Consider the following 13,866-nt stretch of genomic DNA (forward strand, 5'->3'; position numbering starts at 1 on the left):
AGAAGTGAGTCCCACATTCGTTGATTTAGTAGAAGATCATGAGTTTATAAGTAGGGAATATTATTTTGAAATTATGTAAAACAAGGAGCATTCAATTCCCCTCTTTCTCTGTTTTGACTCTCAAAAGTAATAACATGAAAACCAGTTCCCTGTGTGGTTACTTTCGAAATTTCTGGGGTTCTTCCTTTTGTTTTTCTCAATTTTTAGATCCATGATACTTTTCTCATTAGTCTGATCGAGAGTGTTTTGGTAGAATTTGATATCTGCTGGGATAAGGGTCGACAAAAATGAATTCTGGGGATTATATCAATATTCAACCCTCCGAGCTCAAATTCGCATGTGAGTATAACCTTTCCACTTTTCCCCCTTCTTGTTTCTTCCCTACTTTCCACTTTGGTTCTCTCCAAAATTTTCTCAAAAGGGTCATTTCTTTCCCAACTGTTGCACTTGGAGAATTGATGAATCTTTGGTGGGAACTTTTCATTTTCCCCGATTATGCTTTCGATTTTTTGTTTCCTTTTTTGCTCTATTTTTACTCTTCTTTTGTTTCTGATCATCATGGTTCCACTTGTTTGGGCTTTGAATTTGTGAAACATTAGGATGTTGACTGACGGAGGAGTGTCCGTAAAGGTCCAGATGAGAGGTCAAGGGTTATCTAACTAACTTAAGAATGTTTATCTATTAAGGTTTAAGAAGTTACTTGAGGGAGTTGCGTTGTTGTTCATCACGAATTGCAAATATCAGGTTGAATTGATTGTAGGAGTTCGATTAATTTTTTGTTTCTGCTTGCTTCTTTGAAATCTGGCCCTATATTTCACTATGATATCTCGAATACTTGAAGCTTGGTAATGATTGCCATTTCATCAAATTCTGATTTATGGGTATCTGTGCCGCACTTTTATTTGTTTGTTATTGTATTTTTTTTACTTCTGTAGTTTGTGAAACTTCACTTATGTGTGTTCGTTATATTATGGAAAAGTTGAATTGAAGAAGCAAAGTTCTTGTTCCTTGCAATTGACCAACAAAACGGACAAATATGTTGCCTTCAAGGTATGTCTTTTTTGTTCATTCTTGGTGTACGTTAGTTTCGTTTCATTTTGACGGGTACGAATTGACTATGTGTACATTTCTGAACTCTATCATCCTAATTTAATAGGTTAAAACCACCAATCCCAAGAAGTATTGTGTTCGTCCTAATGCTGGAATCATTTTGCCCAGTAGTGCAAGCAATGTTACAGGTAAATCAGTATGTGAAAGTAGTTGATTCATTTTTCTCTTTCTATTTAAAATTATGAGTTACACCTTGATTTTTCTTCATTGTGTCTACTGGATTGGCCTATATATTTTTCATGTAGTTGGTCTCTACTTTTGAGTTATGGATATTTGATATGTTATTTGTCTTTTTTAGTTACGATGCAAGGTCCAAAGGAGGCGCCTCCTGATATGCAGTGCAAGGATAAGTTCTTGATTCAAAGTGTTGTAGCACCCGATGGTACAACATCGAAGGACATTAGTGCAGAATTGGTGGGAATCTCTTGTTTATGCGTTTATTAGTTATGTAATTTTTTTTTTCTATCTATAATGATCTTACATTTTTTTGTTTATGTTTTGCATCTATGAAATTGTAGTTTAACAAGGGAGATGGTAAAGTAGTAGATGAGTTTAAGATGAGGGTTGTTTACACTTTTGCAAATCCACCATCGCCTGTTCCAGAAGGATCTGAAGAAGGATCTCCTCCCAGAACCGCTGCAGTCGATGATGGAAACCAAAATTTTGCGTTGTTTGATGCTGTAAATGTTTTCCAAGTTTCTTTTGTAGTTTTTTACTCTTGTCTTTTCTTTTCCACCCATCATTGGTGATGAAGCCGATGCTTTTGCTTATTTTATTGCAATTGTTGTTAATTAGGTTTCAAGATCTCTGGAGGATCCTAAAGAGAAGTCATCACAGGTAAGATGTTCTTCTCTTGCTTCTATATTATATAGACATCTAAGTGTTTCATCTTCTTTATGACTTTTATAAACTCTTTGCTCCCTCTTTCATTGTCTTTTCTTTCACTGCACACACTTTTCAAATTTTTTTGTAACATGAATATTTTTTCTGACTGTACAGAAAGTACTTTTCAATGTTCTAGTGTTCCATTTTAAAGTTTTTTCAATGTTGCTTGCCAGTGAAGAGCCTGTACCAAATGCATGGGAATGTGAATGAAATATGGAGGAAGACTGTTTCCTTAGGAACTACTCTATTAATTCCAGTTGAATGTAGAAAAGAAAGAACAATAAGATATCCTCCTAAAAAGTCCAATGCAAGTATAAACTATTTGCACTAGAATTAAAGAAAAAATTAGGTGACTACTAACTACAATTTTTTACCGGTAGCAGCAAAACTATATAGGTGAGAAGAGATTTGGTCCCTCAGCCTCCTCTATTTTCCCTTTCTCTGTCTTCAAAGAAAACCTTGAGTTTCTTTCTTTCTAAATATTCCAAAAGATAGGCAAAGAAACTCTTAACTTAAAAAAATTGATAGGCTTTGTGTGGCCATGTCTATCAGCAAGGTTGGAGCGGCACCAAGAGAAGTTGAAATCTTATTTTTTAAAAAAAAAAACATTGTAACAGTAGAGGAAAGGAGGTAGACATTTTTTAGAAACATACACCACTAAGATCTTAGACACAAATGCTTGGATTCTTTTGATTTCTAATTTATATTTAAGGCATTTACCTTTCTGTGGCTAGCACAACCAGGCAAACATGTACATGTTTTTAAAGGCCTGAGGGACTTACATGTGAAAATGGGAATGATATTTTAGATGATGAAAAGTCGTTAGTCAAGAATTGAGGTATGAGGGGACCTTTTTCAACTTCTAGAATTTGTGATCCATATACTTAGGCGGAAAATTAGCAACTTTAAGAGATGTAGTCACCATGCTTTTGTCATTGGATTGTTGGGATTTTTGTCCAAGTTCGAGACATAGGAAGAGCAACCTTCCAAACAATGTGACTTTGTGTGGGGCCATCAGTCATGACTTTGTGACTTTTTGTTTTCGAGAAGTGCTGTGTCACCGGAAGCTGCCCTGTCTTATTTGTTTGTGTGTTTTTTTCCTTCTTAATTAATGCAAGGTATAGGATGTGATCGATTGCTCTATTCCTTTTCCTGTCCAATCTTAAATATTGTTATCCATGATTGGGATGATATATGGGGGCTAGGAGAGCTGGGGTTTAAAGTTTAAACAATCATGAGTTCCGGTAGCAGCAAAATGATAAGTTGTTTCTCCCACTCATTTTCGCACTTCAGGAGGCCAGTTTTATTGTAGTGTATCTTGAATCTATTTGGAGCAGTTCAGATAACAGCTACTTGTAGATTTCTTCTGTAACTGTCAAATTTGCCTATTTGGTTATTGGAACTTTCAAAATTAGTTCTCGGCAAGAAATGCTTTCTTGGTGTTTAGTTATTAGTATGATAACTAGTAAGATCATAAATAGTACAATTGTTTCAAGTGTTAATCATTTACAGAACCTGGTAGTCTGTTGTAAACCAAGTGTTCTAGGTGTTGTTCAAACTTTGTAGATAATTATAATACTTGAATGATAAACCATTGGGTGTAAATTTGAATTGATTGATGGGTTATTAGCTGTTACATTACACATTTGGGAGATGTACCTGGAAAGGGCTGGTCAATGTGTTTCTGGATAAGTGGATGCTGAAAACTTTTCATAGCATTTATTTTTTACTGTATTGTCTGTTGATTTTTCTACTTCATGATGAAAATATTGATGCAGACGTGGTCCGCAGTTTCTAAGTTGACTGAGGAGAAAGCTGCAGCTTTGCAACAGAATCAGAAACTACGCCAGGAACTGGTATTTCATTTAGGATTGAATGTTATTTTCTTTATCTTCAAGCTTAGCTATTCTACTTAGTCTAGTGCTTTGATCTCTTTCTATGATTGTGTTTGGGAGGAGATATTGGCTGATTGTCATGGAACAAGGAATTGTGAGTATTTTTCTTTTTACAAGATATAAGTACATATTAAAGACAGCCCAAGAAAACGATAGAGGATTGTGTCTAATAATACTTGTGTGAACTATGTTGAGGCCATGAGTAAATTTTTATTGAAATGTTGATATTATCATCGACATATTGATATTCCCATTGACATGTCCTTGTGTTAAGGTGGACATTAGTACTAGGGAATTTTTCTTGAACTAATGTGTAAATATTGAAAATGTTGGAAAATGTTGACAAATCTCTGAGCATGTTCTGAAATAAATGGGATGATAAGAAAAAGGAGTAAAAACTAAGTTGTTTCCATGCCCTTTCCTCTTGCATATCTAAACAGTATACAACCTTATATTTTGGATTTAAAAATGGTTAAAGTTATTTAAATGAAACAAATTTAGTTAAAATCTCATATTGGTCCATTAACTGTCAAGTTTGTTCTAGTTTGGTATGAACTTTCAAATTTTCTCTTTTTAGTCCTTGCACTAACACAATTACCATTTCAAATTGTCCACCTAAGTCCTTCAACATTAAAAGGTATAGCCGTTTGAGTCCTTGGTGTATTACTTTTCTGCCGAAAATTTCCTTTCCCAGTACAAATCTTCTACTTGCTCACATTAATGCTAATATATATATTTAAAGCTATGTTATGAATTTGTGTAAAGGGAAAATAAAGGGACTAAAATGATTATTTTCTAAAGTTTAGGGGTGAAGACATTTCAAAAGTTAGGGATGAAAACAGAAAATGTGGAAGTTTAAGGACCAAAATAGGATTTAAACATAACAATTTCTATGGATTTTGTTGTTTCCATGTCTTTTTCTCTTGCATGTCTATTTACATAGATAGGGACATTTACATTTTCATAAAAGATAACTTTGTTGGCGTTCTTTTATGATGAAAGCTAGTTTTTATTCAAACAAAATCATAAAAACAAGTCAATATCTTGACATTTTTGCCTGTATCCAAGCTGACTTTTGGTTGTAACTAAAGAAAGAATTATGGTATCCCACTGTGTGATTTTTTCCCTTTTTAGAGAATGGAAGGAAGGGATCCTATGGGGAATTCTATTCCTTTTAGTTGCAAGAAGCCAATTATCTAAGCCAAATCCCACGCCTCTTCCCTCCCTACCCTTCGGCCTTACTTTCAAGAAAATTGGGTATTATGAAAAAGTAAGATAATGAGCCCTTCAAAAAGTTCAAAGATAGATTCAATGACTATGGTTGGTTCACACTATTAATCATGCGAAGCTACCTTCACAAGTTTTTGGCTCATCACTAGTTATTTTGTGCTGATCATTTTATTACCATTAAGATTGACAATGGTAGAAATACAAGCTTTTATTATTGTTGTTTTTTCTGAGGACAGAGCCCTAAAGTTTATTTTCCCTTGATGTTACGAAAGATTACGAAACACAAGCAAGGGGATTTAGCCGGTCTCGAACTGATGTTTCGTATTTACCAATAATTTTATCATATTTCAATCTAGTTACTAGCATTGCTTTTACTTTTAGCCTCTTAACGTAGAAAGCTCGATCTATATCCATTAAGTGTAGCATCTTTATGTCTTGTCTCTCTTTTTGATGAGTGTCTGGTATTGCACAAATCAGCTAATGTTCCTTTGATCTCGTCACTTGCCCAAGTTATAGTTTTTTTTTAAGATATATATATATATATATATTTTTTCTTTTGGCAGGAACTTTTGAGGAAAGAATCAAGCGGAAGGCAGGGTGGCGGTTTCTCTGTATTGCTTGTGGTGCTCGTTGGTCTCATCGGAGTTCTGATCGGATACCTGTTAAAGAAAACATAGACAAATTAGGCATTCCCTGGCGTTTGCTTGCTGCACTTTGATGTTATTATCTGTGTTGTGTTTTGTCCAGAATTTAACAACCTTAATTGGTTGAATTCTTAGTGAGTCAAAACTGAAGACAGATTTGTTATGTCAATCAACATCGACTCTGGATAGTTGTTTTCAGAAGAATACTTTTTGTTGCTTGTTTGCCCTCTTAGTGTTCATCCATCTGGTTTCCATTTGGATTTTGGTTAAGTAAAAGCCATGCCTTTTCTCTCCTCCAAACAGTTCTCAAGATTTATTAAAGCATGTAGATATGAACAATGAATACAACAATGATTTGAGTACAAAATCCATCACAATAAAGCAATCACAAGAACCATGGTTCCAAATACTAAAATCATAATCATGTACAAGCAAAGCTCAGAAGATATCATTTTTGATGGTCGCCCTTGCCCTCGCCCTCGCCCTCGCCCTCGCCATCAGTTTTCCCTGCAACGGGCTTTCGATAATTTTTCTCGACATGTGTTGCCATCGAGTAGCCAGAATCTGCAAGCTTTTTGACATTGGGAATATTGTAATTCTGAGCAGCATAGGCTCCAAAAAGAGCTCCCAACATGAATGAAAAAGAGATTCTCATCAATCCCATTTCTTATCAATCTCCCAAATATAACACAAACAAACAGACACAGATATGGTGCCTATTTATATGTTCCATTTCTTCAATTTTTCTTATTGCCCAAGCCAGAAGATTTGATTGATTCAAAGTTGTGAGGATAAACTTTGAAATTCATCCTTAAAAAATTTTAAATTTGATGTATCTTTAGTTTATTGGAAAGTCTAAATTATTTTAAATTCGGCTACATCAACCATGTGTAATTAAATAAAATGAAATTGGGATGGGGCTTGAAATTGGCGTTTTTTTTTATAATCCAATTCATTTGACGGTTGATGGTGCGTTATAATTGAATTAAAAATTCTATTTTTACTCTTGTAATTACATCTTATATCTTAAACATCATTGATCCTCTAATAAGCCTATTATGTATGATTCCATAGTAAATTAATTTTCGCTCAGGCTAGTGAGTGCATGAGACTCATTGTTCAAGTTCTGAAGTTAGCACGGAAAGAAATTACTCATGTACTTATCTAACATGAAAGGAGTAAATTCTATCTCGATTATGTTCCATCTATCTATTTGATCAAGTCTTCAAAGTGATAGTTATATTGAATTAGCTACAAATATTATTCTCACTCAAATAAATAATAGAGAAAAAATGAGCTAAACCGACCAAATTGGTCTAAACCGGTCCAAGTAGACCAATTGGTCAAATTGAACCGATCAACAATCCAACTGAACTTGTCAAATGGGTTCAATTGAATTGGTTGGTCTTCAAACTTCAACTAATCACCCATGCAGTTATTTCTTTGTTGGTGTCTTGCTTCCTACAATAGTGTTTTTTGCGGTGCCTCTCAACGGCCAAACATACCTCATAATTGTGATCTTATGAGTGGCAGTGAAACGACAGCCGACAGTGTACTATTTCTTTGAAATTAGAGGTTAAGACTTTACATTTTCAACCGAGTCATGTTTGCGCTCAATGTTTTAGAAGATGTGAGTGAGTGAATATATTTGAAAACAATTTGAAGAAAGGAAAGAAAGCAAAGTTATATGATTATAAGCAAATAAAGGAACAACATGACTTAAACAACTAGTCATATCCCACTGTAGTATATTATGGGGCATTTTAGCCATGGCGGGTATAGACAAAATTTTGGTGAACGGTGATCATACACCCCATATTGACACAACGTGAAATAGTAAAAACCTATTTAAGATGAAAGCAATGTATAAAGGGTTTGGTATGGGCATGCGGCCATGGACAATACGTCTCGACCAAGACATTTGACATGCGGCCATACGCAACATGCCTTGAACAAACATGATCATGACATCCTCCCCCACTCAATTAGGAACTCAGCGATGTGAGTTGAGGCTGACTTCAGGTCTCTCGACGTGCTTCAAGCTGATTTCAACATTGAGGAGTATCTTCCACTCTGCAAGGAACTGTTGGAAACTATTTATTGGTTCGTTGACATTTGGTGTCTTCTCTGTCGGAGTCTCTTCTACTTTCTTCGCTTGGAAATTCTTCTTGGTTGTGTTGTCTCTTTGTACTTGATGTCTTCTTGGTTGGTATTGTAACGTTTCAAGTTATTAACGTGGACAAGAGGGCTAGTCCGCATCCATAGGAGCAATTTGATCCTATATGATGTCTTTCCGACCTTGTGGATAACTTTGAATGGTCCATAGTATTTTCGTACTAGTCTTTGACTATTGTTGCTTTGATCTCGAAGTTGATTTGACCTCAACTTGATCAGAACTTTCTTTCCATCTTGAAGCTGTCGAGGTCGACCCTTTTGATCGACCCTTCTCTTCATCTGTCTAGATGGTACTTCTGCATGAATATGTGTTGTTTCAAAGGATTGTCTCTGTCTCCCTCCTTCAGCAAAGGTGTTGGCTTCGTGTTTCTCCCTAGCCCTTAGGTGGTCATTTAGGGTAGGCTTTATGGGTCTAATTGTCCCGACTATTAGCAAGTCATTTAGCGGTTTGTAGAATTCAACTAGCTCAAGGTTGAGTTGTATGACATTCATTTGTCGTAGGCAATCTCGCCCTCGATATAACATCAATCTCATTATTTATCTACCCAAGTGGAGATAAATACTTTGTCTGACTTCCTTGTCTCACATCGCAGTGTTTCTGAATCAATTGTAAAAGCTTGTGTTAGGGTTGGCTCGCTCGAGCTTCCTTCTTTAAATATGGTAGTTGCAGTGATTATAGGTTCATCATGACTAATATCCTTTCTCAATTGTAGTGCTGACATCATTTTCACTCCTCCTAGTTCATGGGTGTTTGTTTAGATATCTTCGACCCCATTACTACTAAGCTTTTAGCTAGTGGCATGAAAATGACTTTGTGTTATAGTAAGAAATTCATCCCTAACACGATGTCGAAGTCATCCATCTTGACTATCACAAAGCCAGTTCTTTGCCACTCTTAAGACGGGTAAAGCTGCCTTGACGGTCCAGCATTTTGTTTCGTTCTCCGTCGTGAAGTTGTGAAACGAGTATACAGCCATGGACAACATGTCTTGGATAAACATGATCGGGATGTCGGACATGGAGAAGTTGTGAAACGAGTATACAGCCATGGACAACATGTCTTGGATAAGCATGATCCGGATGTCGGACATGGAGCCTATATATATATATGATTGAGAATAGGATAATTGTGGGTAGGCGTTGGTTAATTTGTTTATATAACTTTTTGACCAATTCCTACTCACCGCAACTTTCCGGGAAAGCAGAGCAATCCACCACCCTATTTTGACCAACTTTCTCTGACACCAAACAGATACCTTTCCTGGAAAATTTCAAATCATTATCATTCTTTTTCTCTTTTCTTTTATTTTTTATTTAAACTTTTCTGTTCTCATTTACTTCGCATATCTTTTTAGTTAAGTTATAGTTTCTATTATCAAATTTGAATCTCCTTTTAATTTCATCTGAATTTGATCAATTTGATCTCAAATTATTCAATTTACTGGTTTTAAAATCAAATTTTATCTCAAAACCAAAATCCTTTTTTAAAATCCAAAACTCAAATAAAACTCAATTATCAAACACAAAATATAAAATGAAATAAAAGATAAAAATCTGATAAATTATAAATTAGAAATATATATATATATATATATATATTTATTGTCTATGGCTTTATTCTATAGCCTCCTCAATTGACGCCGTCATCGGTACATAAGACTCTTACCTTTACCCGTAAAAATGTTAAAACCTAAGATGAGAAATACTCATTGGGTAACACCATCATTGGGCACTACTTTCTTTTTCACGTAGGGTTGAATGCATAATATTTTTTTATATACGGTCCACGCATATGTATGTGGGTCCACTATGTGGTATTATTGACGTACCTCATATGTTCGACTATATATAGGCTAGCGCATAGACATTTTGCTAAAAACTAACAAAAATGAAATGACCACAAATATTATTTGTGGTGTACGAATCTATGCGTTACATATTTGATAATTAACCCATAATTATATGATATACAACATGTATAAGATCTTGCATTAAAAATCATGGTTCAATAAAATGATATACAAAATACTTCCATACTTATGGTCATATCAACCTAACAATTATAAACAAACGTAAAGAAAAATATATGCATCATATATATCATGTCATAAATAATAACACGTAAATAAGGCCACATGATACGTGTTATTCATGCATCAAACAATTTCATCCAACCCAAACTTTTGACGTTCCAACAATAAGTTCACTTAAGAATTTTATTTGTTCACAAGATCGAGCTTAGAATCCAACATACTTAACTATCCTAAAATTAGTCGTATTATAAAACTTAAAAAAAAAAAACATATAAGATGAGGAATGAAAATGAATATTATATAGCTTTTTTGTAATAAAAATCCCATAGTTGCAGACCCAAATGAGAGCATCAGTACTACTATTAAATGAACTTCATAATATTACACAAAAATGTATTTTTATTAAAACTAAAATAAAAAAAAAGGTTAAGATAAAAGCTACCTACACAATACACATATTAATATCATTAAATTTGTTGTCTAATATGGGCGTTGGCTAAGGCACTCCAACGACATCTTGGCCGGAGACACTGCCACGGTCACCGACCACGCCGACTGTTCGGTTGAAGAAGTAGTAGTAGTAGTTTGAAGGCGCTGCGTCTTGGGGCTTCCTTGATTGGAAATTTGTTGTGTCTTCCGCCGTCGACGGTTGTGATCCGCCAACCTCTTCCGACAACTCCGTTTTCCGTTATCAAACTCGGTCAGCACATGAAACCTGTCATAAACCCTCCACCATCCATTTTTTCAATATTATCATACACATAATATAACATAGTTTTTGAAGTATATTATTATTACAATAATGGACGTGGGGTCCACTTCTAACCTTTGACTTTGACCTATGTTTGGTTCTTCATTCCAAACACACATATTTTATTAAACCAAAAATAAAAACGGGGTACGAAAATGCCCTCCGGGTTTCTTTTTTTTTTCTTTGTACGGAAGGCCAATCATTATTTTGGTATCCCGAGGGCATTTTCGGTATTTCGGGCAGATGTGCAGCTATCTGTGGAAAGTGGCTCTAGGTCTTTTGTGAAGGGGGGCAAGTCTAGAGCCACCGTCAAACCTGAAAACTACAGGATCTTTTTCCTACGGACGGAATTACCCTCGGGATTTACTCCACCATACGGCCAACCAATGATTGACCTCTAACAAGGGCATTCATGTCATTTTACACACTTGAGTCACTAAGTTGGGTGAAATATTTAAGTAGTTGGAAGCCTAGGTACTATAATGAAAGATTAATTCAACTAATTTTAATGTCGGAGTAGCTACAAATTAAAGCTCGGTGTACTATTTCATCTCGGTTTATAATAAATTCGAACATATTTCGACTTTTAATCTATCTAAATGATCATAACGCTAAATGTTTACGGAGCAATTAGGAGGGTAGTTTGGGAATTTTAGAAGGAAGGGGGAACGAACCTGCTGCATTGCTGACAGAACCTCTGAGTCAACCCGGCGGTGATGACGGTGGAAGCTTTGGAATGAAACTCACAAACTTTATGCCGTCGGTGGTATTGTTTTGCTTGGCTCAGATCCGCATTACACCCCTCCGCTTGGCACCGAGCCGACCAGTTCCCCGAACCCGGTTCGCCACCGGTTCTCGCTCTCCGGTACAATTGATTCACAAACTCCTCCTCCTCAGACGAGAAATAGGTTCTCCCCCCTAAATTTAGCCCTATCCTCGCCGCGAAATCTACAGGAACCGCCGTTATACTCCGACAAACCTCCTCACTCTTGGGTACCACCACAAACTCCCCCCCTCCGACACCTCCGCCATGGACGGCGTCGACTACAGTATCGTAATGATGAGAAGGACCCATTATGAAGCTGTGTCGGTGGTCGTCGAACCCGCCGAAGTGGGTAGTGAACGGCGGCGGAGTCAGAGTCGGCAAGAAAGTGTTGTGGTGGTGATGGTCGATGAAAGTGGGTAAATGGTGAGAGTGAGGCGCTTCCGGGTTAAAAGCGGGTTCGGATTCGTCGCCGGGGAGAAGAATCGGCGGCGCGTTCGTTGATCCCCATTCATATTCCAACATTTTCTTTTAAAATTTCGAGGCAAAGTACCTGCAATGTCGGAGAAAATTTAAAAAAAAAAAAAAATTAAAAAAAAAAAACGCAATAAAAATTAAAATTAACAAATTTCTCACTCTCACCAATGGCTGAAGCAGATGGGAAGAACAAAAATTCAGATCCCAAAAAAAAAAAAAAAAAAAAAAAAAAAAAACCCTAAATTGCCATTTGCAGAGAGAGAGAGAGAGAGAGAGAGAGAGAGAGAGGGGAGGGGGTGTCCTTTTAGAGGGCTGTTGTCTTAGTTAGAGTGGGTTTGGAAGGGCATATTTGGTTATATAAAGGGGCATTAATTAAGTGTATCCCTTTAAGTTTAGGACCTGACCTGCGGGACGCGATTGGGTTTGTGGGTACTCAAACTACTGCCACCCAGACGCCTTCATCTCTGCAGAGGGAAAGGTAAAAGAGAGGGACAGTGGGGTTTGTTCTGTTTCCTACCATTTACAGGTTTATAACCTTTTTACATGCTTTTTTTTTACCTTCCATGCTTCCCATTTTACCCTCCTTCCCCACTATCTTCTCAATTTCTTTTTTTTTTTTTTACTCTCTTGTTCAACGGTTAAATTTGAAAAGTTTCCATCGGGATGCTACCAAAATTTATGTAATTTTTTTTTTACTATGATATGCTTTCTCCTAAACTATTGAATAGTAAGTAATAAAATTTACGTATTCTCTTTCGGTGATTTACCATGCATGCATGTTGCTCCTATTTAGTGAAACTTGTCTACTTTCGTTTTTGTTGACATGTCGTACCACATTCATAATATTTGTCTCGTCGTTAGGGCATGCCGGGTTAGTATTATTTATTGATGCGAATGAAAAAAAAGCTACTTAGATTCACGTTTTTCATCTTTAAAAAGTTTCATTTTAATTTAAAAAAAAACACTCTTCAAATAAATATATATATATTTTTTTTTCTTTTTCCAATTTTAGCCTTTATGGTAATTATTTACTATCTTACTCCTTTGATCAATTTTTACAAAAAAAAAAAAAAATAATAATAAATAATAACCTTTCACATTTTTACAAAAAAGATATTATTAAAACTTTATCTTAAAATTAATTTGAGAGTATTTGATTCCTTTCTTTGTCTTTTATATACTACTATTTTTCCCATATATTTTTTTTACTTTTTAATATTAGGGTCGATCATAATATGAGATCATGATATACCAAATAGGTGGGAGGTCTAGAGTGACTTAAGGTACGTACTAGGTAAGACTGAATTTGTTTCATAGAGTAGTATTTAGCTATATGGACATCGTATTAGGCTTAAGATCATGGTAGTACTGAATTTGTTTCATAGAGTAGTATTTAGCTATATGGACATCGTATTAGGCTTAAGATCATGGTAGTGTCTTGTCTTAAAATCAGCCTACTTAATTTGGTTATATCGTTCGAGCTAATGTGTAGGCTTTAAATTCATCATTCTAAGTTCTGGAGAGTTCATCATAAAGGTTAAGTGTGCAACTTAGACTTCAAACACTTTACATAGTTCACCTTATTTCAAAGCATACAAATCATTCTTGTATCCAAACATATCAAAATCATGATTAAATAATCCATGTGCCTCAAATTTTATGTCATTCATAGTTCATTTGAATTATAAAACATAATAAAGGGCCTAATATGAATATCTTTATCTTATTATTGGTTTAAGTTCAAACATGCTTCTACTCTCTTCAAATTCATCATACATCACAAAATTTATTTCTTAGATTGTCTAAGTTTAGTGGAATTCATTTATGGGTAAATTTTTAAGATTTACTGAGCCCTAATAGGTAACTTCGGAGTAAAACGTTCAATTGAGGCCCTTAATAGGTG

The 13,866-nt window shown here is 35.4% G+C and overlaps 2 protein-coding genes across 3 annotated transcripts; one reads left to right on the forward strand and one right to left on the reverse strand.

The window, feature by feature from the left end:
* Nucleotides 1–106: 106 nt before the first annotated feature.
* On the forward strand, nt 107–5,989 carry LOC111779166 (vesicle-associated protein 1-3). Its single transcript, XM_023659244.2, has 8 exons — nt 107–339; nt 980–1,050; nt 1,157–1,238; nt 1,409–1,524; nt 1,629–1,790; nt 1,906–1,947; nt 3,774–3,851; nt 5,684–5,989. Exons 1-8 carry the CDS (start codon nt 288–290, stop codon nt 5,795–5,797), a joined length of 717 nt encoding a protein of 238 aa, XP_023515012.2. The 5' UTR covers nt 107–287; the 3' UTR covers nt 5,798–5,989.
* Nucleotides 5,990–10,301: 4,312 nt separating this feature from the next.
* Nucleotides 10,302–12,511, reverse strand: SPL8 (squamosa promoter binding protein-like 8). Of its 2 annotated transcripts, none has more exons than XM_023658087.2 (3): nt 12,368–12,511; nt 11,398–12,039; nt 10,302–10,687 (listed from the first exon to the last, which is right to left on the reverse strand). In XM_023658087.2, the coding sequence occupies exons 2-3, from the start codon at nt 12,009–12,011 to the stop codon at nt 10,453–10,455; spliced, it is 849 nt and encodes a 282-aa protein (XP_023513855.2). In that variant the 5' UTR covers nt 12,012–12,039; nt 12,368–12,511; the 3' UTR covers nt 10,302–10,452. The 2 variants fall into 2 exon arrangements, with proteins under 2 accessions (XP_023513855.2, XP_023513854.2); XM_023658086.2 differs by lacking the exon at nt 12,368–12,511 and adding an exon at nt 12,129–12,334.
* Nucleotides 12,512–13,866: the final 1,355 nt, after the last annotated feature.

The sequence above is a fragment of the Cucurbita pepo genome, chromosome 17 (genome assembly GCF_057944985.1).
Source record: "Cucurbita pepo subsp. pepo isolate OVF chromosome 17, ASM5794498v1, whole genome shotgun sequence".
Taxonomy (NCBI): domain Eukaryota; kingdom Viridiplantae; phylum Streptophyta; class Magnoliopsida; order Cucurbitales; family Cucurbitaceae; genus Cucurbita; species Cucurbita pepo.

Bases quoted from the DNA above. Each gene is read 5' to 3' on its own strand.
- LOC111779166 (XM_023659244.2), top strand. From the start codon at position 288: ATGAATTCTGGGGATTATATCAATATTCAACCCTCCGAGCTCAAATTC. The intron at 1,948-3,773 runs GTAAGATGTTCT...ATATTGATGCAG, and splicing joins CTAAAGAGAAGTCATCACAG to ACGTGGTCCGCAGTTTCTAA. The intron at 3,852-5,683 runs GTATTTCATTTA...TTCTTTTGGCAG, and splicing joins AGAAACTACGCCAGGAACTG to GAACTTTTGAGGAAAGAATC.
- SPL8 (XM_023658087.2), bottom strand. From the start codon at position 12,011: ATGTTGGAATATGAATGGGGATCAACGAACGCGCCGCCGATTCTTCTC. The intron at 10,688-11,397 runs GTTCGTTCCCCC...GGTTTATGACAG, and splicing joins TTCTGTCAGCAATGCAGCAG to GTTTCATGTGCTGACCGAGT.